The sequence below is a fragment of the Lontra canadensis genome, unplaced genomic scaffold (assembly GCF_010015895.1).
Source record: "Lontra canadensis isolate GAN:19392208 unplaced genomic scaffold, GSC_riverotter_1.0 scaffold89, whole genome shotgun sequence".
Classification (NCBI taxonomy): domain Eukaryota; kingdom Metazoa; phylum Chordata; class Mammalia; order Carnivora; family Mustelidae; genus Lontra; species Lontra canadensis.
In genome coordinates this window covers 2,780,955-2,808,489 of record NW_022631083.1, presented here as the reverse complement: position 1 = coordinate 2,808,489, position 27,535 = coordinate 2,780,955, and the positions used below count along the sequence as shown (strand labels likewise).

Genomic DNA, 27,535 nt, shown 5'->3' with positions numbered 1-27,535 from the left:
CTCAGGGTCCTGGGATCGAGGCCCGCATCGGGCTCTCTGCTCAGCACAGAGCCTGCTTCCCTTCCTCTCTCTCTGCCTGCCTCTCTGCCTACTTGTGATCTCTGCCTGTCAAATAAATAAATAAAATCTTTAAAAAGAAAGAATATCCATCTCTGTGCTAGGCAAGAAACCCACTTTAGATTCAAGGACACACATAGGTTCAAAGCGAAGGGATGAAAAGGATATTCCATGCAAATGACAACCAAATAAAGTAGGGGTGGCTATACTTATATCAGACAAGGTAGACGTTAAGTCAGAAAGTGTTTATAGACAAGGGTCATTGATAAAAGTCAATTCAACAGGAAGATATAGCAGTTGTAAATATATATGCACTCAACATCACAGCACCTATGTATATAAATTAATATTGACATATTTGAAAGGAGAAATCAGCAAAACAATAATGGTAGACTTCAATATGTCACTTTCAATAATGGAAGAACATCCAGACAGAAAATCAATAAAGAAGCAGTGGATTTGAATAAAATAGACGTAACAGACACATACAGAGCTTTTCATTCATCAGCACAAGAACACATGGAACATTCTCCAGGAGATTACATGTTAGGGCACAAAATAAGTCTTAACAAACTTAGGAAGATTGAAATCCTTCCAAGTATCTTTTCTGACCACGATAAAATGAAACTAGAAATCAGTAATGGCAGGAAAACAGGAAAATTCACAAATATGTGGAAACTAACATGCTCTTAAACAAACACTGGGTCAAGGAGAAAAATCCTAAAAGGAAATTTTGAAAAAATTAATACAACATACAAAGATACATGTATGTGCTTATGTACACACATGCATACACATAGGTAGAGAAACTTGTTTTTTACCTGATTACCCTTTCTTGAATTTCAGGAACATTGAAGATTGTTTTCTTGATCTTAAAATTTGATAGAATTGTAAGAAAATAATTAGTCTGCAAATTACAGTTATTTATATAGTTATCTAAGCAATTTATATCCACCAACTAGAAACTAAAAGCAGTTGCTTCAGAGGGCAGACGAGCAGTTTTGAATTACCAAATAAGGTGCAGTTCTGTACCATTGTGGAGAGTGTAAATCTCTTCATAAGTCCTTGCTCAAAGTTAAAAGTGCCATTGAACAAACAGCACATATTGTATGAGAAGCAAACCTGTCTTCTTCTAGTGGCATTTGTGTTATTGATGGTGCCTGAGAGACCAAAGCAAGGCCAAAATTCACTTAAATTTGTAGGGATCCTAAGTAGAATGTTTGCATCTTGAAATAATAACTTTCACAGATTCCTCCATGAATCACTTACCTTCTCCATATGACAGCCTAATTTTCGCTGTATTCAGTATATCACAGATATCAGTATATCACAGATCACAGTATTGAATACTGTGATCAGTATTCAAGCCAGCCACGAAGACCTCTGTCTGCAAGAACTACTTTCTGTGGAGACAAATTAAATGGTCTGGGATACGTTCCAGGATGTGCTCATCGCTTGAGAAATTTTATGGAAAATAGAAGTCACAAATTTTAAACACACACACACACACACACACACACACACACACACACACACACATCATACTACCATCAAGAGTTCTTGTACAGAATCTTGCATATCCATTAATTTATTTGGGTGATGGTGAATTTTTCTCTGTGTGTGGTTGGAAATTTGGAAAGTCAACATATCATTTCCTTCCAGTCTGAACTTAAAATTCAGAAGAGAACAATGAAATATCCCCTACATTTTCAAACAAATGTTTACTAGTTGCTTATTTTGAATGAGGTATTCTACTACAGACAATAACAGAAGACTGGTTCTCTATTCTTGCTGTCCTCTCAAAATGATGATGCCAATACATTGTCAGGAACTGTGCAGGGTCTGAGATTTTTACCTGCTTTCAAGCTAACAAAGTGGCCTGTTAGAGTTTACTGTTACTTCTGTGGTAGAAGACACGAGACCCCCTGGTTCAGAGACAAAGGACAGTATTACTCATGGCAAAAGTATTGCCAGAGATTTATGTTGGATTTTGTCAGTTCCCTCTGCTCCTCAAGTCTCTTGGGACAATGCTAAGGGCCCATCACAGATGCCTGCACATGCAGTGGGCCACATTATGGGAGAGAAACACTGAGCCTTTAGAATTTGCTGCATCTGTAATAAGCGTATGCTTTGTCTAGGAGCAATGCTACCTCTTTCCTCAAGGTTGCTTTTTGTAAACAAAACACTGAGCAATTTGTGGGGTAAAGAGCAGTCAAGGTTTATCTTCTTAACCTGCCCAGCAGGAACTTACAGGCCTGCTTAGGGCCTATGGCAGATTGCCTCTCCCAATATAGATCTGCATTAAATGCCCGGTAACAGTCCATGACCAGGGTCTAACATCACAGTGCAATAAAGAATATATGGTGCAGGTCACCCTGTGGGTTCAAAGGAGGAAATATTCCTTGGGATATCAGCTATTGGAGAAGACACTGAAGGAAATGAGATTCAACGTGAACCTTGAAAGTGGAGTCACATCTGGATCCAAGAGGCAAAGAAGCATAGGAAATAATTGTAATTAGAGGAGCCTTTAAATACTCCACTAGGTAGGGTGGATCAGAGAATGAGTGGTTGGGAAGCTGGGGTAAGTTACCCAGGAACATGTGTGTTAATGAAGGCCTGAGTTGGACAGGCACTGGATTTGGGAGGGGAGGGACATGGAAAAGACCTACAGAGGATGCTTCAGTTCAAGCTGGTGACATGAGAACGACCTGTCCAGAATTTTGAAATCTTCATATAATTGCTTCATGTTCAAAGCAGAACAATCCAATTGTGAGTGTACCTTGTGTTTTAATTCAGGAGGTTCTAAGCTCTGGAAGTCACCGATCTTGGACCTACCCACCTGGAACATAGAGCAGGATGTCCACAAGCATAGTTTCTTTTGTTATACTCCCCACTGCTTTCACCCGCCTTTTCTAACATCCTGTTTTTCTACACTGGAGTCCCATTCCTGCCATGAAAGACCCACTAAGACAGACATCCTTGCATTGAGTAACTGATAAGTTTCAATAGGATAATTCTGATAAAGCCCTACTGCCATCTCTTAATTACAACACACAAAATTACTGTTGGCTATGGTCTCATCACTTAGTTTTTGTGCTAGGAGCGTTTCCTCACCTTCCATCATTACACTTTGACTGATAATGGTCTCCTATGGGATTTCTTTCTTTATGCAAAGAAAGAAAAAAACACATAGGGAAAAAAAACTGGAATGAATGTAACTGAAATGAATGTAAGACAGTTCATCCTCTGGACAACAGTAAATTTTATTAGTGTAAGTATCCCTGATGGCTGGCAGCAAAACTTAGCATCCACAGTGAAGACCTGCCTTGTTTTCACACTTGCCATTTTGAATGACCTTATAAAATATTTTATAGAACATGGATTTCAGTACTTGCAGAAGATTCTCTGGTAAAGCTGTCAAAGGGCAGAAGTAAAGGCATTATTTAAGCCAGAAAGAGAATTCCAAAGAAACACATAAGCATAATTTCAGGTGGTGTACCATTATCTAGGAAAAAAAAAAAAGAAAAAGAAAGAAAGAAAAGCCAAGTATTTTAACAGCTGGAAGAAGGGGAAAAAAAAGTCTTTGGTGTGTATTTCAAATGAATACACTCCATGAAACATAAAGCAGCATTTGCCTCATGAGGCATATTCAAAAAAACGTTGTGATCTGTGTTGTGTTTATTTTTTTTCTGTGAGTAGTTTTATTTGGTTGCAAATGAAAGTATATACAAAATTAATGTTCTTTTTGGAAAGGCATTTGTTTTAATGACAGTGGAATATATGGTCAATAAAGTTGAAATTTTTAGATTGAGGAAAAAATTAAGGGTATTGATTATATTTTTGGTTATGATCCATTAAGAGATGTCACTATATTGGATCTAGTTTTGAATTGCCCCCTGAGAGATATCGTGTGTGTGTGTATATATATACACACACACACACATACACACACACACACATACATATATATTTATATATATATAGTTTCTATGTACTATCTCAGGTTACTCTCTGATGTATCTTTAAGGTGAGTATTGTAATTTTATCCAAGAATGCCCTCTTCTCTAGGAAGTCTAGAGCACCCTAATACTCTGCAGTCTGGTGGGGGAGAAGAAAATGAGTAAACCCAGGCCATCAGATATATCAGGGGCACCCACAGGGGAAGGAACATCTTGATTCTGTAGGGATGACACCTAGTCTGCATCTCCCATCCTGACCTCCATCATGAGCTCTAGACCCACCTTTCCAACTGGTCATGAATATTTCTGTGGGCAGGTCCCTGGCAACCAGCTTTACATGTCACAGACCACATTGGTTATTCACCTGTGAAGACTGCCCCTTTCCCTCAGGCCCCTGGCACACTGCTGGCATCATGCTCCCACTTACAACTTATGCCTCAGAGTCATTTCCTTTCTTCTCCCTCATCCCCGTCTGTGCCTAACCAATGACCATGCTCTGCTGGTTTCAGCTTTCAAGTCATTCTCAGACTCCCAGTCTCCATGCTTCCTCCATGTGCTCTGGTTTCAACCCTCTGTAGCAGTGGTGAGATGATCACCCCCATGCTTCCAGTCTCTCATTCCAACACATATTTCCTGAGCACCTGTTAAATCCTGGCCTCTGTGCTTGGCCCTACAAAAGGTGTCTCTCTCAATCATTTGTGACAATAGGCTGCATTCTCTTTCCCAACATCAACACATCTTCAGAGGTATCTCCTCACTTAGAAAATAAAACCCAAGCTCCTTAGATTCTTTCCAGCCATATCTGCGCATGTGCTTTAACACAGCTGAGCTCCCGTCCTGCTCCATCCTTAGTGGCTACAGGAGCAGGGAGGACACTTGAGATGGCCGCAGTAATATTGCACAGATTACTTAAGCAGTTGTCTAAGCCCGCTACAACCACTTAGGAAATGGAAACCAGAAAGTTACCAAGACCCTTTGGCCAAGATGGAATTATAGGAACTAGATTTAGACTCCCACTTGAAACAACTCCCCACTTTCCCAGCCAAAAGACACCAAAATAGACAGAATATGAAGACATATCAGGCAACTAGGGACAATGATCCTGAGATATGGTCAAGAAATGAAGTGAGCCCTATGGCAGTCCCAACTTATAGCTTCAAAAGCCTCCAGGTCACAGCACAGGGACGGAGAGCTCTGGAGGATCCCTACAGACTCCCAGAGTTGGGAACACAGAGCTAAGAGTCCTAGGGAGACTAAAATCTGGAGACTAGAGTTCCTAGGACTGAGCAATAGAAGGGAGAGAACTCTGGGATCTTCAGAGGATCCCCCTGAAGTATTCAGCTAGATATTGATTAACGCATGCATGGGAAGAAACTGTCTTAGAAAAGAACCACGGAAAAGGGTTTAGAAACAGTGTGTGATGCAGGTCTGAGAGTAGCACATGTTCCCATATTGTTCAGAGTGCCCAGAACACTCTTACTTCAGGAGTGGGGAATAATTAGCCATAGACTGAACCCTGCTCGGTTCTGCCTAACAAATCTTATAAACAAGACTCTTCTGTGTTTTCACATTGTCATTGAATGATTTAACCTTGGGGATGTCTTTAAACACGCTATGTTAACTTTGTCCCCTATAATATTATCATAATCATCTTCCTCTTGGCTATTATACAAGGAAACTTTGAGAACAAATGAACAGGGAAAGGGCTTGCAGAGACTTTGTGATCACAATAATTTACAGGAGATTGGGGAACCTTTTTAAAAGATGGTATAGATTAGAATATATGGGTTCCTGTATGAGGAAATGTATGAGTAAATAGATCCTGGGGATCTCCAAGACAAGAAAGTCATTTGGACACATACCTAATGCATCTATGAAGCATTCAGTGAGGAAATACAGTGATATTTCCCATCTCTTCTTAAGGATTTGTCACCCCCTTGGTTAGATTATTAAAACTAGCCTATTTAATACCACTGTCTTTAGGTGAAAGATTCATTTTTCCTGATAGCTTTTTGAGTATGTACAATATTTTGTATATTTTTGCCTGAATAAGTTTGTATGACTAAGATTGAATTAGAGAACATATCATTACAGACATAACTTCTTTTATTATGCTTCATTTTATTGCACTTCTCAGATACTGTGTTTTTTACAAATTGAAGGTTCGTGGCAACCCCACATCGAGCAAGTCTATTGGCATCATTTTCCCAGCAGCATTCACTCATTTCATGTCTCTGTTACATTTTGGCAATTCTCACAATACTTCAAACTTTCATTATTATTATATTTGTTATGGTGACCTATGAGCAGTGATCTCTGATTTACTATTATGATAGTTTCTGGGCATCACAAACCATGCCCATACATAAATGGTGAACTTAGTTGATAAATATATATGTATTCTGACTGCTCCACTGACCAGCCATTCCCCAGCTCATTTTGACTAGAGATGATTAAGCTTAGATGAAAAGCTCATGTTGAAAGTTGAGATAGGCCAGAAACTAGGCCTCTTGCACCAGTTATCCAGTTTGTGAATACAAAGAAGAAGTTCCTGAAGGAAATTAAAAGTTCTACTTCAGTGAACACATGAATGATCAGAAAGCAAAACTTCCTTATTGCTGATATGGCAAATGATCCAGAGGTCTGGATAGAGCAGACCAGCCACAACATTCCTTTAAGCAAAAAGCCTAATCCAGAGGCAGGCCCTAAATCTTTTCAGTTCTGCAAAGGTTGAGAGAGTTGAGGAAGCTGCAGAAGGAAAGTTTGAAGCTAGCAGCAGTTGCTTCATGAGGTTTAAGAAAAGAGGCCATCTCCATAACATCAAAGTACAAGGTGAAGCAGCAGATGCTGATGGAGAAGCTACAGCCAGTCATCCAGAAGATCTAGCTCAGATAATTAATGAATGTGGTGATGCTCAACAGTAGACTTTCAATATAGGCAAAACAGTCTCCTACTGGAGGGAGATGCCATCTGGGACTTCTATAGCTAGAGAAAAAAAGTTGATGCCTGGCTTCAAAGATTCAGAAGACAGACTGACTCTGATACAGATGTACAATGAAATTAATGTTTTCTTGGCTGTTAACACAACATCCATTCTGCAGCCTACAGGCCAAGGAGTAATTTTGCCTTTCAAGTCTTGTTTTTTAAGAAATACATTTCCTGCAAATCAAAACCACAGTGAAGTACCACCCCACACCTGTCAGAATGGCTAAGATCAGAAACACAAGAAACAATAAATGTTGGTGAGGATGTGGAGAAAAAGGAACCCTCTTGCACTTTTGGTAGGAATGGAAACAGGTAGAGCCACTCTGGGAAACAGTATGGAGGTTCCTCATAAAGTTAAAAATAGAACTACCCTATGACCCAGTAATCACACTACTGGGTATTTAACCAAATAATGCAAAAACACTAATTCAAAGGGATACACAATTCATTAGTGTAGCCCTATGTTTATAGCAACATTATTTACAGTAGCCAAATTATGGAGGCAGCCCAAGTGCCCATTGATAGATGAATAGATAAAGAATATATGGTGTGTGTGTGTGTGTATATATGCAATGGAATATTACTCAGCCATTAAAAAATGAAATCTTGCCATTTGGAGTGACAGGGATGGAGCTGAAGAGTGTAATGTTAAGCTAAAGAATCAGTCAGAGAAAGGCACATACCATATGATTTCACTCATATGTGGTATTTAAGAAACAAAGCAAATGACCAAAGGAAAAAGAGAGAGACAAACCAAGAAACAGACTCTTAATTCTAGAGAACAAACTGATGGTTACCATAGGGGAGATGGGTGGGAGGATGGGTGAAAGAGGTGATGGGGATTAAGGTGGACACTTGTCATGATAAGCACTGGGTGATGTATCGAATTTTTAATCACTGTATTGTACATCTGAAACTAATATCACTGTATGTTAATGATACTAGAATTACAATAAAAAATAAAGTATCTTTCAGAACAGTAAAAAAAAAGAAATTTCATAAGCTTCTATATAGCAGATATAGACTATGATTCCTCTAATGGACCTGTGCAAAGTCAACTGAAAACCTTCTGTAAAGAATTCACCATTCTAGATACCATTAAGAACATCCATAATTCACAAGAAGAGGTCAAAATATCAATACATACATCTGTTTGGAAGAAACTGATTTAGCCCTCCTGGATGACTTTGAGGGGTTCAGATCTTCATGGAGGAGAAGTAATTGCAGATGTGGTAGAAACAGCCACAAAACTAGAACTGGAAGTGGAGCTTGAAGATGGGACTGGATGGCTTCCCTCTCATGAAAAAAAACTTGAGTGAAGGAGGAGTTGATTTTTATGGATGAACAAAGAAAGGATTTCTTGAGATGGAATCTACTCCTGGAGAAGGTGCTGTGAAGATTGGTGAAATGTTAACAAAGGATTTAGAATAGTACATCAACTTAGCTGATGAAGCAGAGATGGAGTTAGAGAGTATTGATTGACTCCAATTTTGAAAGAAGTTCTTTGGATAAAATGCTATCAAACAGCATTACATGCTACAGAGAAATATTTCATGAAAGGAAGAATTAATCAATGCAGCAAACTGGTTGTCTTATTTTAAGAAATTGCTTCAGCCACCTCAGCTTTCAGCAACTGTTACCCTAATTAGTCAGCAGGCATCAACAGGGAGGAAAAACCCTCTACCAGTAAAATGATTACAACTTGCTGAAACCCCAGATGATGTTTAGCACTTTTTAGCAATACAGTATTTTAAAATTAAGGTATGTACATTTTTTAGATATAATGCTATTGCACACTTAATAGACAACAGTATAGTGTAAACATAACTTCTATATACACCAGGAAATGAAAAAAAAAGCATTTGATTCACTTTACTGCAATATTTGTTTTATTGCAATGATCTGGAACACAACCTCAAATATCTACAAGGTATTCCTGTATCATTTTTGTGAATCATGCTTATTTTTAGAGAATAAATTTCCTAAAGAGCAATGAATTGTACTTGGAGAATTAAAACTCCACAAAATCCGACAAGACAAAGATAGCTGTTCTCACCATCTCATTCATCTTCTTATTCATAAACTTGAAATTCTAGCTAGTGCTATAAGGCAAGAAAAATTAAAAAGCATACAAATTGGAAAAGAGGAAATAGAATATTTGCATATGACCTCATTGTCTACATAAATCCCAAGGTCACAAGATACCAGATAAATATACAAATATAAACCACATTTCTACATCTAGCAATGAACATGTCAAGATTAAAAATAGAAACACAAAAATAAACCTCAACCTAACCCACACTTTATTCAAAAATTACCTCAGAATGAATCACACACTTAAATGTAAAATGTAAAACTATAAAAACTTTAGAAAAAGATATAGAAGAAAATCTTGACACCAAAAGCATGAGCCATAAAAACAAAAATTGATAAGCTGGACCTTATGTATATGAAACTTCTGTTTTATGAAAACGTATGTGAAGAGGATGAAAAGCTACAGACGGGGAAAAATATTTGCAAACAACATACCTGACAAAAGACCAAGACCTAAGACACATAAAGGACTCTCAAAATTCATAAAAAAGCAAATGGTTCTGTTGGAAAATGGGCAAATGATACAAATAGGCACTTCACCGAAGAAGATATACAGATCAAATGAGCACACAAAAAGATATTCAGCAGCACTAGCCAGTAAGAAACTTCAAATTAAAACCAGTATCATTAAAAAATGATATTGGTATATCATTACACACCTATCAGAATGGCTAAAATAAAAATAGTGATACCAAATATGGACAAGAGAGCAGAAAAACTGGATCATGCATACATTTCTGGTAGGAACATAAAATGGTTCAGTCACTCTGGAAAACAATGTGGCAGTTTCTTATAAAACCAAGCATTTAGTTACCCTATGACCCAGCAATTGTACTCTTGGACATTTTCCCCAGAAAGACCTGTACACAAACATTCATGGCAACTTTATTTGTAATAGCCCCAAACTGAAAACCACACAGATATTTCTCATCTGGTGCCTGATTAAGCAAACTGTGGTACATTCACCATGAAATACTGCTCAGCAATAAAAAGGAATGATCTGCTGACACATGAAACAGTGTGGATGAATCTGATGGAATTACTATCAGTGAAAAAAGCCAATTTTGAAAGGTTACATGCTATATGATTCCACTTGTGTACCATTCTTGAAAGGACAAAATTATAAAATGGAGGCCAGGCTAATGGTTGATGGGGGTTGGTAATGGGAGATGGAGCTGGAGCAGGGGAGAGAAGTACGTGTGTCTCTGAAAGGTCAACGTGGGGCGGGGATCCTCATGGTGATGGAAATGTTCTGTGTCTTGACTGCATCACCATCAATCCTGGTTGTGATATTTCACTATGGTTTTTTCAAGATGCTACCATGGAGGAAACTGGGCAAAGGGTCCGCAGGGCTTCTCTGTATTATTTCTTACACCTGCTTGTGAATCTGCCATTACCTGAAGGCAAAAAGTTTAATTTAAAAACTTGGCAGGGCACCTGTGTGGCTCAGTGGGTTGGGGCCTCTGCCTTTGGCTCAGGTCATGGTCTCAGGGTCCTGGGATCGAGTCCCATATCGGGCTCTCTGCTTGGCAGGGACCCTGCTTCCTCCTCTCTTTCTGCCTGCTTCTCTGCCTACTTGTGATCTCTCTCTCTGTGTGAAATAAATAAATAAAAATTTTAAAAAAATTTAAAACTTGGCATTTTACTAAAGTCTTCAAGATTTTAAGTTACATTGTATAATTGATAATGATCGCCCCCCTACGTAAATGTTGGTGAGTTCAAGATTTTCTTAGACAGTGAGTGCCTAATAATGACCAAAAGTGTGAAATACATCATTCAGTATCTAAGAATAATTCAATCAGCATTGTAGAAGGGTAAACAGATGTGTCTATATTAAAGGCCTGTTTTGATTATTAAAACAAACAAACTCCAAAAGAAAACCTCTGGGAAGTGGAGAGCAATTGGTCACACTCGTTCTAGACCTTGATGGAAATGCTAAGGATCTGCCATCTGGGTTGTTGAGAGGAGACTGACATTCTGCTGCATTTTTCTCTCCCAGGATCTCCTCTTCAGCGTGTGTGCCCTCAATGTCCTCTCCACCATCGTGTGTGCGTTGGCCACGGCCATGTGCTGCATGCAGATGGTCTCTTCCGATGTCCTCCAGATGGTGAGTGGGCCCCTTCCTTCCCAAGCACACTCAAAATAGTGAGACTGACCCCTTTCTCCTCCAGCCTTTTTGAAACTAAAGGAGAGTGGACGCTTCTGGCTTCCAACCAGAAGCCCCAGGGATGATAGGCTCTGAGAGTCCATGGAGCTTGGTGGTCACCTCATGCTGTCCTCTGGAAGACAGAGGACCTGTACATTTGGTGCCATTAATGTATTTATTTTAGGCATTGTTGGAACTGTGTGTTAACGGAGTCCAGCCACCGTCACACCTGTCTAGATGACCCCCAGTGTGTGCTCTTGAGTAATTTCAGAGACAGTCCTAGATAGCCCTAGACATCCTCTGGGTCCAGAACCTCCAGAGCAAGGTGCCTTCCTCCAGCTCTGGAATTCTCTTTTAATAAAAGGAAGTTGCTTTTAGAAAATGAGTCCTTTTCAAGTAAAAAAAAAAAAAAACAAAAAACAAACCCTGCTCATCTGTGCTTTTTAGATTTGCTAATTAACCCTGAGCTCATAATCTAGTGGCAGAGTGACTGGCTGGCTATCATTTGCTCCCCGCCCCCACCCCCAACCAGCCAAAGCCTTACAGCTGAAGAACTGCCGCTCCCAAGGGAGAGAAATGAGACCAGGAGCAAGGGTCACACACTTATTAATACACGTCTATAAGTACATGCTTAATTAATAATGAAGGCTCTTCATTTATTCAACGTGAATGAAACAGCCCACAGTTCTCAGTATGTTACCGCTAAAGTCAGCATGATAAAGAGAAACTGATGGGAAGACATGGTTCTCCAAGGCTAAGGGTAGGAATCCTGTGTGTGTGTGTGTGTGTGTGTGTGTGTGTGTGTTTCTATCTCTGCCTCTGTCTCTCTCTCTCTTTGCTTCTTCGAGACCCATCCTGCCTCTTCCTCAATGTTTTATGTGTCTCATGAATGAAAAAGCAAGCTGTTCTTGCAGTGGACTGTTTGATTTACTTTTTCTCATCTACCCCATGGCAATACATCAGTTCCTCAAGTTACAGGGCCAGAAAGCATCATTACCAAGACGTTAAAAATTCATTGGTTCTAATCACATGCAATGTCCGTCCCTTTGTCCCAGTGTATATCTACACAGCTGTCACAGCCGGGCCTGACCTTTCAGAGGGGTGGCAGTTTTCTGAAAGGGATTTAATTAAGCAGTTATTCAGCGGCAATGAACTTTTGGCCTCGCTCACCGAGGCCTCATGTTGGTGATTTTCTCCGGCGTGTTGTATAAAGAAAAGGTTAAGTACCGTGGGGTTCTACTCACTTCTGCAGATTTTACCATTGATCTGTAAACATCATACCAATTTGACCAAACTAACAGATCCAAAGGGCTATAAATATAAAAGTTTGCTTTCCCCGGTTTGAAGCGTTAAAATGAAAATTACCAACTAAATCAGAAGGAGACGTGTGGTAGCCGTGATGGTATATGCAGTTATGATCACATTGATGTAGGCTCATGCTATCATTCCGCCATGTGGCTCGCCCACGGGCCTGCCATCCTGGGCCTGGCGTCAGCCGTGTCTGCATCTGAGTCCCACCTATTCTGTGTATGAAGAAAGTGACTCCGGACATGTCACCGAACCCGCCTGAGCCTCGGTTTCCTCACCTCTGAGATGGACCGAATGGCATACCGGGTGAGCATTCAAGAAGTGTGACCTACTTGACTCTTAAATGCAGGGGGAATATTGGTTTGTTATTGGGAATGTCCTGCAGCCATGACTGTGAATGCCACGGTCCTTGTTGTACTCTGTTGACTGTAAAACACCACGGGGAGGTAAGGTGTGGTCACCATGACAACAGCTGCCCTCAGAGCCCATGGTTGTTCCATTGCTGAGTATCTGTGGGTAACTTTGCTTCTAACTCCTGACATAGAAGTAGAAATCAGTTAAGTTCCTGCTGGCAAGTCTTTTTCCCTTTGTGACTATGGGCTGTGGGACCAGACAAGGCTCTACTCTCCTTGCAAGTCTCTGGCTGTGCTGCTGACCTGCAGTGTCTCTGGGGGTGAGGCGGCGGTGCAAAAGGGAACTGGGGTCATATGACCGTGGTGATTTGTGTGACCCGTGCATGACCTTGGGTGCACCGCTGCCTCTTCATCCCAGTTTCCTCTGCTCTGTGCAAGACTTTTCATGCTCTGCTGTCCTCAGTGGCCGCTGAGAGAGGAATCAGATAATCCATGTGCATGGGCTTTGAAAAACCCTGGTGGCCCACCTGGAGGAGGTTGGTTTTTACCACATTGGTCAGAGGCTGGGCAAGGCTGGCTACACAGGCTGCACCCTGGAAGAAGGAGAAGTGAGGAGGCACAGGGACTCATGGTTTGCCCTGAGGGATGGGACCTGGAATCGAGTTATTCATGAGCATGCTTCAGAAGCTCTTTTTAACTTTTTAGAAAAGTCTTCTCCTTTTTTTTCAGCTTTATTCAGGTGTAATTGACTTTAATTTCCTTACTTTATTTCATTAGACTGTTGAATTAAAGAAGTAATATATGATCACTGAAACAAGTAAAATACAGAGATATATAAAGACAAAGTTAATAAGCTATGTTCTTCCTCCTCATTCTCCTGAGGAAACTGCAGCGAATCCTTCCATTTCTTTCTTGATTTCTTAGTGTTTATATTAACATATACAAATAGTCTATTTTCCTTGTTCCTCCTTCCTTCCTTCTTTCCATTCTTCCTTCTCTTCTTCCTTCTGCTATGTCTTCCTTTTTTTGTTGTTTTTAAAAATTTTATTTATCAGAGAGAGAGAGAGGGAAGCAGACTTCCTGCTGAGGGGGGGGCCCAATGTAGGGCTCAATCCCACGACCCTGAGATCAGGACCTGAGCTGAAAGCAAATGCTTAACCAACTGAACCAGCCAGGCGCCCCATGTTATGCCTTCCTTTTAACCAAAGGGGATCATACCATTCATTTCGCTCTGCCACTTGATTTTGTAACCTGAAACGATCAAGGACATCCATCTAGGTCAATATACACAAAAATGTCTTCATGTCTATATTGCTCCATACTGTGCATGCGACGTTAATGAGCCATTTCTCTATGTGTGGATGCTTGTGTTGTTTCTTGGTTTTGATTTTGGTTTTGATAGTCCCGTGCAGATGGCACTACAGTAAGCTCCTCCTGCATACAGTTATAGCTCCCTTCGTCCACCTGTGCTGAACCCACTGGCCGGATAGCCACGGTTCTCCATCCCACATGTAAGCTGTGCTGCCTGCTCCCCACAGCATACCTGCCCACCGGCAGCCTCTCTGGTTCACCCACATGCCATCTCTGCTCCCAGCAGTTGGGTCACAAGCTTTCTAAGTGTCAGTTGTAGCTGTCCCCAAAACAGTCTAAGCCAGTGGTATTTGGCTTTTAAGTGCATATTGTACTATTATAGAAGCCAATGAAATATAAGTGTCAAAAAGGATCATTGTTTCTCTTATTAAAAAAATGAGTGCACTGGGTATGGTGCATAAACAATGAATTCTGTTACACTGAAAAGAAATAAATAAAAAAAAATGAGTGCTTTGGAAAGATTCAGTGAAAGAGGGTCCCTAGATCAATTGCTCTCTATTTCAGTGTGGATGGGACAGTCATGAGGGATTGAGATACAAAGTTTTAAAGATCTTGGAGGTGTCTGCACACACACTGTTTCACTAGTACTTTTAAGTTCCAGCTCTGCTCCCAAAACACAGACACTGGAAGCAAGAGAATTCATTTATGCACCAAAGACCACGGGGCACCCCAGACCTCAGAGTGACTCACAGCAAGGGCATTAGCCTGGCATGGAGGGAACCCATAATTCCTTCCTTGCTCCTGAGGGTCTGCATGTTGGGATAATTAACCATTTTTGAAACTCATCATGAATGCATGTATACATGAGATGCAAAGCTTTATGCCTAGCGTCAGAATTTATAAAGCTAGAGCACTCTAATACGTTTTGGAAATAGTGATAAAAGGCAAACTGATGATAAAATTCAGTTTATTGATACAGTTTAGCGGAGAAAGCTTTTACCTCCAAAGTACCTCTGATCTCACATTTTTAGTTTTATTTCTTGAGTGTAATCTCATTTTCTCCATTTCTCCATTCAGCTCTTTTCCTCCCCATGAACTTTATTACCAGCCACTTTACCCTAAGGGACATCATCTGCTGTTACATGCATCTCCATTAGGCACTTGCTTGTGAACTTTATCTTTTATTATTGTCATTTATGTTCTCAACACAAGTCGTGTGCCCTGTCAAGCAGAAGGCCTCCAGAAAGTGCAGACAGAGTGCCAAGCCTTTCACAGGTGTGCTAACTGTGGGCTTGCCCATGGAGCTAGCAAAGGGTGCTGCGGTCAGGGACACCCCCAAGCCCGGAACTCCCAGAATCACTCAAGTTTACCAGCATCTACACCTCTCCAGCTCACCCCAGTTCATTAGCGCCTCATGGAGGCTGGCCCTTCTTGGACCCATAGTGAGGTCTGGGTTTACCAGAAACATCTCCATGTCTTCCTTTTTTTTTGTTTTTTTGTTTTTAAAGATTTTATTTATCTGGTAGATGCTACTTATCTATCAGACTAGGACCAAAGGATGTCTGATTAATCAATCTTTCTTTCTTCCTTTTCTCCATCCCCCTCCCTCCTTCTGTCCCTTCCTTTCCTCTTTCTTTCTTTCTCTCTCTCTGTCTCTTTCCTTCTTTCTTCTAGATTTTATTTATTTATTTTGGGGGGGGGAGAGAAAATCTTATCCAGACCTGTGCTGAGTGTGGAGCCTGATGCAGGACTGGATCTCACAATCCTGAGATCTTGACCTGAGCCAAAATCAAGAGTGGATGCTTAACTGACTGAGCCACCCAGGCACTCCCTGATTCATCTTAAAAAGCTAGTTGCAACAGACAATCCTAACAGTGAAACGTGTATATGCTGCAAACGTTGTGACTTTAAATATGCAGATGAGCATTTGTCTACCAGGGTTTTGATCTGGGGCCAAGACCTTCTCTTTGATTGGGGGTCTGGGTATTAGTGTACCAAGTTATATTTCCTGTATAAAGTTATAGAAAACAGCACCGTCTGTAATTTCCAGATTCCATTCCTTTACATTGGAGTGACACCTGCAAAGTGAGCAGAAAGCAGAGCTCCCCCGGATGTTTTGACTCCTCTCCGCTCTCTTAGGGCTGTCTTGCCAGGACCTGGTTTGGCAGCATTTTCATACTCAGCTGTGCTCCTTTGTCAAGTCTCCCCAAAGCACTCAGCTTGGTTCTCATAGAACAAGCCAGTTTTTCTGCCTGCATTCGTAGTTCGTTATAGACTACGGTCGTAACTAACCTAGCCATTGGCTGCTGGGGAAGGCATCCCGTGCCCTGGATTGGCAGGGAGAGCCCCTGGGGTGGTAGCAGGACTACAGAGCAGCAACTTGCTTCTGGTGGGCATGACTCCGGCGTTTGGAGTGTGGAGACAGAGCCCAGCTCATCTAGTCGGTTGGCGACGAGAGGTCAATTAAGGAATATTAGCATATTTCTACCAAGTGTCAGGAAGGGTAGAGGAAGAGAGCTATTGCCCTGTATTTCTTAGTCCTTATGGGAAATCTCAGAGATGTGTGTGATACATTCAAGAGTGTGGTGGGGAAGCCGGGAGAGTGTGCTCTGCCCCCCAGTGAACCAGAGAGGCTGCCTCTGCTCAGGAGTCTGGGGAGGGGTGTGAAAAGAGGCTGGCAGACCCGTCCTGGAGCCTGGAAGAGAAGAATTTGCTCAGAACTTACAGGACTTCCTGGAAATACCAGCCCCTTGTCCTGCCCTTCCTTCCTCACTCCTCCGCCTTCCCGCATGGCAGGAGAGGGAGGTGTAGGGACTGCAGAGCGAGTATTAGTGATACGGTCCTTTGTTTAAGCCACACAACACTGCCATCTGGGTCTTTGACAGAAATGGTGTTTTCCAGTGTGACCCTGTCAGGCCGGGTGAGTTCAGAGAGGGGGTTCGAGACTTGAAGAGGTCAGTAATGTGCTCATAGTCTCATGGGCCCTCAGTGGTCAGGCAGGGCCACCCAAGGCCCACTGACCTCTTCACATCCCCTTTGAGACCCCAGAGTATGGACTGTTCTTATAGAACCAAATTTTAGGGTCTTCCTACGTGGGCCTTGGGAAGCTGCTGTAGGCTCATGTACCCCCAGCCCTCTTCCCTGGTTCCAATGCGCCTGGAAGGATAGTACCCCCTAAGTTGGGACTCCCTCTCCAGAGCAGACAGATGAGGAGGGGCTTGTCTCCAGCAGGGTCTAAAATGCACACTCCTGGGGCACCTGGGTGGCCCAGTGGGTTAAGCCTCTGCCTTCAGCTCAGGTCATGGTCTCAGGGTCCTGGGATCGAGTTCTGTGTCAGGCTCTCTGCTCAGCGGGGAGCCTGCTTCCCCCCTCCCCCACCTACCTCTCTGCCTACCTGCAATCTCTCTCTCTGTCAAATAAAAAAAAAAAGTCTTTAAAAAAAATGCACACTCCTCTTTTGTGGATGACGAGTGCTGGGCAATAATAATGCTCACATCAGGTGTGGGAACACCTCAGCCGGGTACCAGCACCACTCCGCTACACACGGAACAAACAAAACATTTGCAGATGGCCCAGAACAAGGAGGACCACCTGGGGAAGAAGTGGTGGTTGAGAGCCGGTTTTCCACCCACCACACCCCAATGCAGGCTCAGTCTTTGAGCCTGGCCGCTGATCTGTAGACATGAGAGCACGCAGCATGGTGGGGTGTGGGCTGGGCAAAAGGCATTCCTGTCCGTCCTGAAGGATGACTAGGAGGTTGCCAGGTGAAAGGGAAGTGGGGATCTGGGAAGAGAGAACAGACACAGAAATGAGCAGCCACGGAGGCAGCTTCCATGGAACACAAGGTTAGGAGTGGGGAAAGTGCAGACCAGTAGCTCTTTTCTTCCATTCTCCCTCTAGGGCCCCTCGTAGGCAGAGCCCAACGGGAAGCTAACTGACAGGGGAGTCTGGGAAACGTGGTTTGCAGACTTCTAACTCTAACATCTCAGAGCAGAGTCCCAAGCAGGTAACCTTGGACTTGAAGACAGACCCCACCTTGTTGGGGAGGAGGGTGTATGTCAAGTGTTACTTGCAGACTTCCTCCTGGGAAGGTTAAGGAACCTAGGTGAAAGCTCAGTTCGCAATAAGCTGATCTGAGTTGCTTCCCTGAAAATGGAGACAACACACCACTGGAAAGGTGATCTGGCGTTTAGAGCAGAAGTGGTTAAAGCTGTCATTTAGCTTTTAAAACACCTCTGGTGTATGGCAGCCTCTACGCATTTAAACCGGCTAATAGGATCATCTGAAGTGTCTTGCCTTTCTCGTTGAAAATGCTTGTTGTTCCTGCTCCTGGTGGGATTGTACCTTTAGTAAGAGAGCATTTTGCCTTTTGCATTTCATGCTTGAGTATGTTATTGATTTTTCTAATTTCTGATAGAGACTCATTCAAAATATGTCCCTATTAGACCTTAAGGACATTTGGCCTTGTCCTAACTGCTCAGCTTTGTGCAATGCACATCAGGGCTGATAGCTTTCCAAGGCAGAGGGTGACAGACACACATTCGACCAGCTCCTAGTCACTGACTCACCTCTATTTCAGACAATTAAACAAAGCCACAGCTCAGACCTGCTGGAAAGGCAAGGAATGTGCTCTGTGTGTTAAGAAAAGCCACATGAGGGGCACCTGGGTGGCTCAGTGGGTTAAAGCCTCTGCCTGTAGCTCGGGTTGTGATCCCAGGATCCTGGGATCGAGCCCCATATCAGGCTCTCTGCTCAGCAGGGAGCCTGCTTCCTCCTCTCTCTCTCTCTCTCTGCCTGCCTCTCTGCCTACTTGTGATCTCTGTCTGCCAAATAAATAAATAAATAAAATCTTAAAAAAAAAAATAAGCCACATGAGATGATTTCAGTCTGATGCGTTACATGTGTGGACACGGTCACTATTCTTTCTCTGTAAGTCTGGAGCATGCTGATTTCATGGTATTTGACCATATTCAGAATCATGACCTCACCCTTGCTCATGCAAAAATGTCCTACCATCCCAGCCTCCTAAGAAGTCCAGACTACCCTAAGCACGGCTGCCAGAAGGCTCTTCCTACCACACAGCTTTAATAGCACTGCTTCCCAGCTCTAGCACCCTCCCTTGCCCCTCTAGTGCCTCCAGAATTAACTTCTAGGGTCTTATGTAATTTGCTTTTCTTAAACACATCTTTCACTAGCTCACCTGTTCTTCTTGAGCCTAGAGCACCTTCTTATAAGCCTACCTCCCAATCTTCAGACCTGTTCAAATGTCATCTTCATTAACCCTTTGTAGACTCCAGGCCCCCACACAGTGCTTGGAGAGCTTGTTTACTAGCAGAACTGTTCTTGCTTGGCCATATACGGTTGATTTTCTCACTCTTCATGTGGTGGACAGCCCAGAGTGTAGCATTCGAGTAGCACAGAGCTCCTTGTACCTGCAGGCACTCACAGTGAAGTGTTGATTGGAACTGGAGCAATGGCTCACACATCTCCCTGCTACAGGTAACCTCTGGCAGCCGTGACCAGAGATGGGAAGTTATTGGCCAGTGCTTCCTATGGCAGAAATGGAAAGCTAGGCAGAGGCAGGATTCTTTTTGTTTAAGCAATTTTAACTCAGTTTGCTCAAGCAGTGTCTTGGTTTTAAGGTCACCCCACAGAATGTTTTGGAGCTCATGATTCTTTTCCTTCAGAGCAGTGTTTTACAGAGTGTATGAATTTCTAGGACTGAGAAGTGTTCATAGATACCATGTGTCCAAAAGGACGCATAATGAAATATTTGAGAAATATTCCTTTAATGGATTAAACAGATTTTATTTAATTTATTTATTTATTTATTTATTGGTGCAGACCTTCTCAGGAGCTTTAACACACAAACATGCACTACAAGGCACCAAAAAGGGAGTACAACACTATGTAGCATTTCCCAAATTTATTTCACTGTAGGAATTTGGGAGGGGCTGTAGAGGAACATCTTGAGGGTCTGGTGTTTCCTCATGAATGCACTTCAGGAAGTGCTATCTTAAATCATGGACATCAGGCACCATTTTAACCCACAGGCTTTGAGTAGTATAATCTAAAGAGAAAGATTTAGGGGTGGGGGTGGAATTAAAGACTTCCCAGACTGCATTTCTCCTTAGAATGGAGGCATTCTGTGTAGCATTGTGAGAAACAAAGCCTAACGAAGAAGCTGTGGGGGCGAGGCATTCCTCTCGGAGCCATCATCTTTAAGTGTGTGTTTCGCCGTCACAGTCCGACAGTTTAAATTACATAAGTTCCAAACGAATCATTAAAGCTTATGTATAATTAGCTTAATTAGACACAAGCCACACAAGATGTCCCAAATAACTCTGAATCTCTCTGTTTTCCAGTTCCTTCCACAAAGGGTGCATTCTGCCAGCCCGGCCTGCGTGACCCCCCATGGCACCGTGCTCCACCAGACCCTGGATTTCGATGAGTTCATACCCCCACTCCCACCTCCACCCTATTACCCGCCAGAGTACACCTGCACGCCCACAGCCGAAGCCCACAGGTGGGTCTTTCTGGTGATCTATAGGTGACCTATGCAGACACCAGGAAGATAGGAGCAGTAGGGGAGGTGGAACTTGCAACAGCCACGCTCGTTTTCAGTGGGGCAGCTGAGCAGAGGAGAGTGAACATGAGAGAGCATGTTTGATTAGAGACCAGAGCGTGAAGAGTGAAAAAAGAGAATGTTGGCTTTGAGAGAGAACGTTTCTCTTGGTATTGCCACCGTGCAACAACAAAAGCAAACCTAGCCCCACAAGAGCGGCTCCATTACGTTCTCATGAAACACAAAACTGCCGCTGAGTTACGGTCATTAAGAGGACCTGTAAAATTTAATTAAAGATTTAATCGGCTCTGTGATTATTTTAATTTCAGTGGACAGGGCCTGTCGACATCTCCCCAAAAAAAAAAAAAAAAAAAAAAAAAAGGTAAAACTGCCTAGGGAATGAGACTTTTATTTCACAAACACAAGGACTATTCGACCAAAGGAAACCCTGACAAAAGACATTCTGATTGCCTTTAAGAGAAAGGTCAGCAGTTCAGGATCCCCTCCCCATCCCAGGAGTGACAATGGGATGGTTCTGCCTTTTCAGGGGCCTCCACTTGGACTTTGCTCCCTCTCCATTCAGCACTTTGTATGACGTTGCCATCAACAGTCCTGGCCTGCTCTACCCCACGGAGCTGCCCCCGCCCTACGAGGCCGTGGTGGGCCCGACCGCCACCAGCCAGGTGAGACCTCCCCACCCCAGACAAGCCAGTTCACTGTACTAAGACACACTCCTTGCATTTGTATTTCTCTCTGTGATCTTGTGGAGAGAAGGCAGCAGGCTCAGAGAGTAGGACCTACAGAGACTCCACCCCGGGTCCAAGGATGCCAGTCCCAGTGTTTGAGCTTCTCTCTCTGGGCTCCTCTCAGATGCACCCGAGCTGAAGTCTGGCTGGTGTGTCTGGGGACGCGGTGCAGAAGGAGCTGATACATGTTCGAAAGCCATGAGCAGAGACCCCCCAGGGATAGAGCTCAGGCTATGAACTGAGTACTCGGGGGACCCTGGCCTGTGTCAGTGACATACCTCTGTCATTGTTTACTGGGGAGTTGAGAGAGCCGTGCCAGATCCCTGGTCCTGCATGAGGCCTGGCAGCCATAGGCCAGGAAATTGCCTGAGACACCAGGCAAGGTGTAGCAGGCTTCCTCTGAGCCTGGTGAGTCAGGCACTCTCCTTGCCTTGGGGTCCCTGACCCACAGTGGGCACGGACTGGGGGGATACGTTGGTGGATTCTCGGTTTCCTCACCTGTAAAGTGGGGATAATAGTATCGAGCACATAGGATGGGATGGAATGTGTGAAATGGACCCAGCACAGCACCTGACGTGGAGTAGGTTCTGATTCAGCAAACATCAGTTGCCCCTCTTTATCGAAGGCCGCAAGCCAGAGCAGGGATGTTAACCCTCAAAATTCACACAGCACCTGAATGCAGGTCAGGGTTTGGGGAAGGCCCAGAACTGGGGGCCCATGGGTGAGCACAGCAGTCAAGCCGAGAAGGGGCACATTTAGGGGAACTGAGAAATCCTGTCAAGAACGGGGACTGCAGCCAGTTCTGGGCCCTGAGCCCTGGGCAGAAGAGGGTATGCAAACAAGAACCAGGAGCATCTGAAGGGCACCGCTGAGCTCTCCCTAACCCATCTGGACCCACATACCTATGGGCTTCTCAGCACCACAGAATCTTCAGACAGGATCCCAAGTCACCTACCAGGATGGAGTGCGGGTCTCACATCTAGCCCAGACCCTCTGATGTCCTCCCTGATGTCCTCCCTGTCCCTTTGAAGTCTCAAGGCCATGTGGTGAGAAGCCCAGGAGGCAGTGCTTGTCCTTTCCTCAGCCACCCACTGAGGAGCTCCTGGCCCTAAGGGACCTCTGTGGGTGGAGAAATGGTTTTACACAATGGCTTTTCAGACTCAGCTTCCACAAGCCTCTAGAAACAATCACATCCACAAGGGACCACATTCTGCAGGCCAGACAGTTGTGGGACAGGAAGAAAAGGCAAGAAGTGCTTACCTCTGTGCCCAGCAGGATGTTGGTTACACATTTTTTGCAAGAAAGATATTCCTTGAGGGTCACCTGGGCGAGACTCCTCAGGCTGCCCCAGCCCACCCTGGTGCAGACGATGGTGCTCACCACCTGAGCCCTTAGGTCTTCCTTCTCCACTACCTCTTGCCCTGAAATGTCCTGGACCAGCTCATCAAGCTGCAGATGGCAGACAGGGAGAGACCAAGGATTCTTGACCTTTTTCCTGTCCACAGTAGAAGCAAGTGTGTAGGAGCTGCCTGGGGTTGGGGTGGGGGTTGGATTCATTAGTGGAGATGCAAAGTGTGACTGTGAAATCTTATTTCTAAACTTAAAATAATTGAACTTCTCTTGAATTCTGTAAAAAACTAAGTGGAAGATTCTGCCTTTCTGAAGTGATTTATTTTCCTCTTTATGATAAAAATAATTCAGATCAGTATTATCAAGGGGAACTGTCTCCTGTGAAGGAAGTTATAAGGATTCTGAGGGGAGCCCCAAGCCCTGCTGGAGGACACTGGGCAGGGACATCCAGCTCTACTTGGGGAATTCCAGGAAGTCTATGTGAGCTGAGGGCTCAGGCTAAGTGGGTGGCAGGTGGAAAGGCTCAGAAGGAGGGACAGTGGAGCACGCATATCCTCAAACAGAAAGACACTCAGGATGAGTCTGCAAGGAGGATGACATGGGTAGAGGGTGACCTACCCAGGCAGCCCAGTGGGTTCTGAGATCATCAGAACATCAATGCAGGTGTCCACCAGGTGACAGGATCTATAGCTTGGGGCCTTGGAGAGATCCACGTTAGCCACCGAGATGGTCACCAATTCTGGGGAACTGGGAGGTTCTGCAGGGAAAGCCCTACAGAATGGCAATACTTTGAGAAGCTACAAGGACAGAGGAGGGGATGGGACATGAGGACTTGTAGGAGGGTTGTGAGCCAGTAGTTTTTGGACTCCGGTGGGGCATCCCGGGCTTAGCCCACCCCGGGAGTTTCTGAGTCGGTAGCTGGGAAGGGGATCCTGCTGAGAATTTGTGTTCCTACCTAAGCTCTAGCTCCTGCTCCTGCAGGGCTGCTTTCCCAGGGACACCCTGGGAACTTGAGTAGCTCACTCTTGTGAGACGCTTGGCCAGGAGGAGAGAAGGTAGGAGATAGTTAGGAGGATTGTTGGCCTGGGGCGTGAGGGCTTACCAAGGGGCTTTGGAAGGGCCTGCGGGCTGGGAGCAGCTGAGCCAAGGTTGGGGAGGGAAGTCCACAGAGGGGCAAGGAGAGGGAGGCTGACCCAGCCTCAGATGGTCAGCTCTGCCCTGTAACCAGCAGAGGCACCAGGCAGGGCCATCCATGGGCCTGGAGACCCCAACAAGCCCAGAGGTGTGTGATTCTCCACAGCTGCCTTGGGCAGAAGAAGGAGCTCTGCTGTCACCCTTCCACCTGCTGCTAATTGCCATCACAGAAATTTAGCTCCATTCTGGGGACCAGCTCTGGCCCGCCTCTCTGTCCTCCCTTTTGTGAGGTGTCATTCCCATTTCCAGAACACAGAATGCCATGGAAGGATGAGTGATTTGGGCCCACTACCTTGTGGGGAGCAGCCGGACTTCTCAGAGCCCTTTGCTTCCCAGTCCTGATGGTGAGAACCCCCCAACAGTTGTCCTTATCATGGGAATGGGGAACACCCCCTCCAGCCCATCAAAGACCCTAGATGGTGGAAAGGGGCCTCCGGATTTGCGTGTGACATTGGATCCACCCTACACTTGCACACCCCAAGGATACTGATGAGTGTTTTATCTCTGGTTTACTCTTTTCTTCTGGAACATGGAATACAGATCTTCCTTGACTTATGATAGGGTTACAAACAGAGATACCCCTTGTAATTTGAAAATACCCTTAATACCTGTAACCTACCAACCATCATAGCTTAGCCCAGCCCACCTGAAATGCACTGATAAGGCCTGTCTCACATTGTGTCGGCTCAGAAACCACCAGCTTACACGGCCTTCCGCAAATGTGATCTGCGGAAGAAGTGCGGGTCTGCATGGCCTTTCTCTGGGCCGGCCCCTCTGGGCGGGGGAGGAGCTGGTGATTGAAGAGCCACCTCCATTCTCCTCTCACTGGGCCTGTCCTCTTTGACCCCATGGTCTGGCAGCAATTTTCAATCCCACAGACACCTCTGGGAGTCTGGAAGCCAATAAAAACCGATTCCCCTCCATAGAGGGAAGGCTGCATGGCCAGCTGCCCCTTCCCCCAGGGCAGCCCTCCCACCTGCAGACAGCAAGGAACCACCCCCCCTTTCCAGCACCATCCTTTCTCCCAGGGGGAGAGAGAGGTTAATTACTTCCCCTCGTGGACAAATGGCATGTAAATTGCCTATCAGGGCTCATCTGGGTAGAGAGAGGAAGACAGAAGATGGAAAAGCAGGACATGTGTTGTGAGAGGTCTGTACAGGGGCAGGAGGCCACTCATTTGGGGGAGATTTTTAATACAGGAAGAAAAAACACCCCTTGACCAAGCACACTTACGTTGACCCATTCACTCTCCCAGACTGGAGACTTCATTTGTGATGACCTTCTCTTTCCCTTGGCTCAAGACCATAACTGTAGGGCGGGATCAAAAGTGGTGCATTCTTTTCTATAACAAGAAAGTTCCTGAGAATTTGCCAGTTTGATCTTTCTATAGGGATGACAGGCTTACATTCCAGGGACCACAGAAGACTGTGCCATGTTCTGTGGGATACAGAACCGCGAACAGAGCAGAGTCCCTTCCTTACGGAACTAGCAGTCTGGTGTAGTGACAAGAAGGACTCCAAGAAATCTCTCTGGGGCTTCCAGGGAGGAACCAACCTTGGCAGTTTGAGTGGGATTGGGTGTATGAACAACGGGGAAGCTCATCAAGAGACAGCCTGGGCAGAGACCGTGGTGGGACAGTGTGGAGCCTGGCTGGGGAGCTTGAGATAATGAAGGAGGTTCACGGAAATAATTTGGGTATAGATTTTATGACCTTGGATGTTAGACTACAGCAGTGCCTTTGAAGAGTTCGGCGTTTGGAGTTGACATGATCCAGCAGTACTTCAAGAATTTTAATTTCCTGGCCATCTGGCAGGCAGGAGGGAAACCTGAGGTAGGAGACTAGAAATTGTGAGAAAGGCAGTGGACATGGCCAAGGTGCGGCCAACCACAAGTCCTAAAGGTTAGAATTTGTAATTTCAAATGAAATCACCTTTACATTTAAAAATCTGGGTAGCACAGCTGCTTCAAAGATTGCCGTGGGACCCTAACCTAAGATCTTAATTCACATTTTCTGTGATTGCAGACAATTGCCTCCAAAGAAAATCTGATATTTGCTGGTTGACCCACCCCGGGGGTAGGAAATTTACTGCAGAAATAGGGCAGAATTTCCATGTGGGGGTCTGAGCCACCGAGCTTCCTAAAAGAAAGGGAGATTTGGCTTATTTGTTCAATGCCAATGGACTTTTTTTATTTTTATTTTTATTTTTGGGGGGAGAGAACACATGCATGTGTGCATGAGAGCAGGGGAGTAGGGGAGAGGAAGAGAATCTCAAGCAGGCACTGTGCCCAGTGTGGAGCCCAGAGTGGGGCTCAATTTCACAACCCTGAGATCCCGACCTGAGCCCAAATCAAGAGTCAGACCCTTAACGGACTGAGCCACTAAGGCGCCTCCCAACGGACTTTTTGATGAAAACAACTGGTCAGTATAGTGCGTCTGGGTACAAGCAAAGGCAGCCTCTGAGTGTCCCACGTGAGGCCATAGGCACAGCCTCACCTCTCAGTGGCCCTCTCCTACAAGAGCTATTATAAGCCTTTATTCCTAAACTCAGATTTCAACTTAAATTATGCCTTCTCCTGCCTTCTCTGCTGCCTTTATATTTAATAGAAAATGCCGTGCAGACCTCACAGCTATTCCGTCCCCAGCTTTTGGGAGGCAAGGTGGCCTTGGCCGTCAGGGAGGGCCAAATTCAAATTAAACCCTTGACACCCCGCTTATGGGATGTGATAGATACGCTGCCAGGAGCTGTCTCGTCTCAAAACCAGATTTGACCGGGAGCCAGAGGGAAGCCAGCACCGCGGCTGCGAAATATGAAATGAATCCAATTTCCTCCTGACCTTGTCCCACTGTGCCTTTTATTTCTCTTGTTTTATTTATATTTCTTTATTACTAGAAGCTCTTCTTCAGGCCTTGAGTGTCCGAGTGGCCACCCATGCCTGCAAAAAAAAAAAAAAAAAAAAAAAAGTGTTTGAAGAGTCAGGAAGAGTATTGGAAGGGAATGAACCTTGAGGCCGTTGTTCTTTTTTGTGTGATTTAGCGGAATATTCTGGACAGAGATTTCCAACATCAGTTTGTAGGCAGATAATAGCAATTTCAGTGAAAAAGCAGGTGAGCGTTGGTGGCCATGGGACTCTCCCTCCCCCGGTTCCCTCCCCCGCGGGGACGGGTGCGCTGAGGAAGGAACATAGCGTGTGCGGTATTACACGGAAGCGGGATCAAAGGGAACGGTTAGGCGGCCCTGGGTCTTCACCACAGGTGCTGTTCTTGCCCCCCAAACCCGGTCACGGGTCCCCGGCATGGGCATGCCTCCCCCGCTTTGTGTTGGTGGGAGGGCTGCCGGCCAGCACCTGCCACAGCTCCAGCCTGGTGGAAAGACTAGATGAAGACGAGCAGCTGTCTGATTGAAGTGGCGGGAGACAAGGGAGGCAGGGATGTAATTACCTGAGCTGTAATGGGACCAAGCCGC

General features: G+C 44.6%; 1 protein-coding gene across 5 annotated transcripts in view; it reads left to right on the top strand.

Moving 5' to 3' along the window:
* Nucleotides 1-27,535, top strand: part of FAM189A1 (family with sequence similarity 189 member A1) — a 489,776-nt gene that overhangs the window by 452,655 nt on the left and 9,586 nt on the right. For 4 of the 5 annotated variants that reach the window (XM_032835966.1, XM_032835968.1, XM_032835965.1 and 1 more), the window contains 3 exons: nt 11,098-11,205; nt 20,582-20,742; nt 21,329-21,464. In XM_032835966.1, the coding sequence (XP_032691857.1) occupies nt 11,098-11,205; nt 20,582-20,742; nt 21,329-21,464 (405 nt within the window). The remainder of the gene's footprint in view (nt 1-11,097; nt 11,206-20,581; nt 20,743-21,328; nt 21,465-27,535) is intronic. The other variant, XM_032835967.1, reaches the window with a different exon arrangement.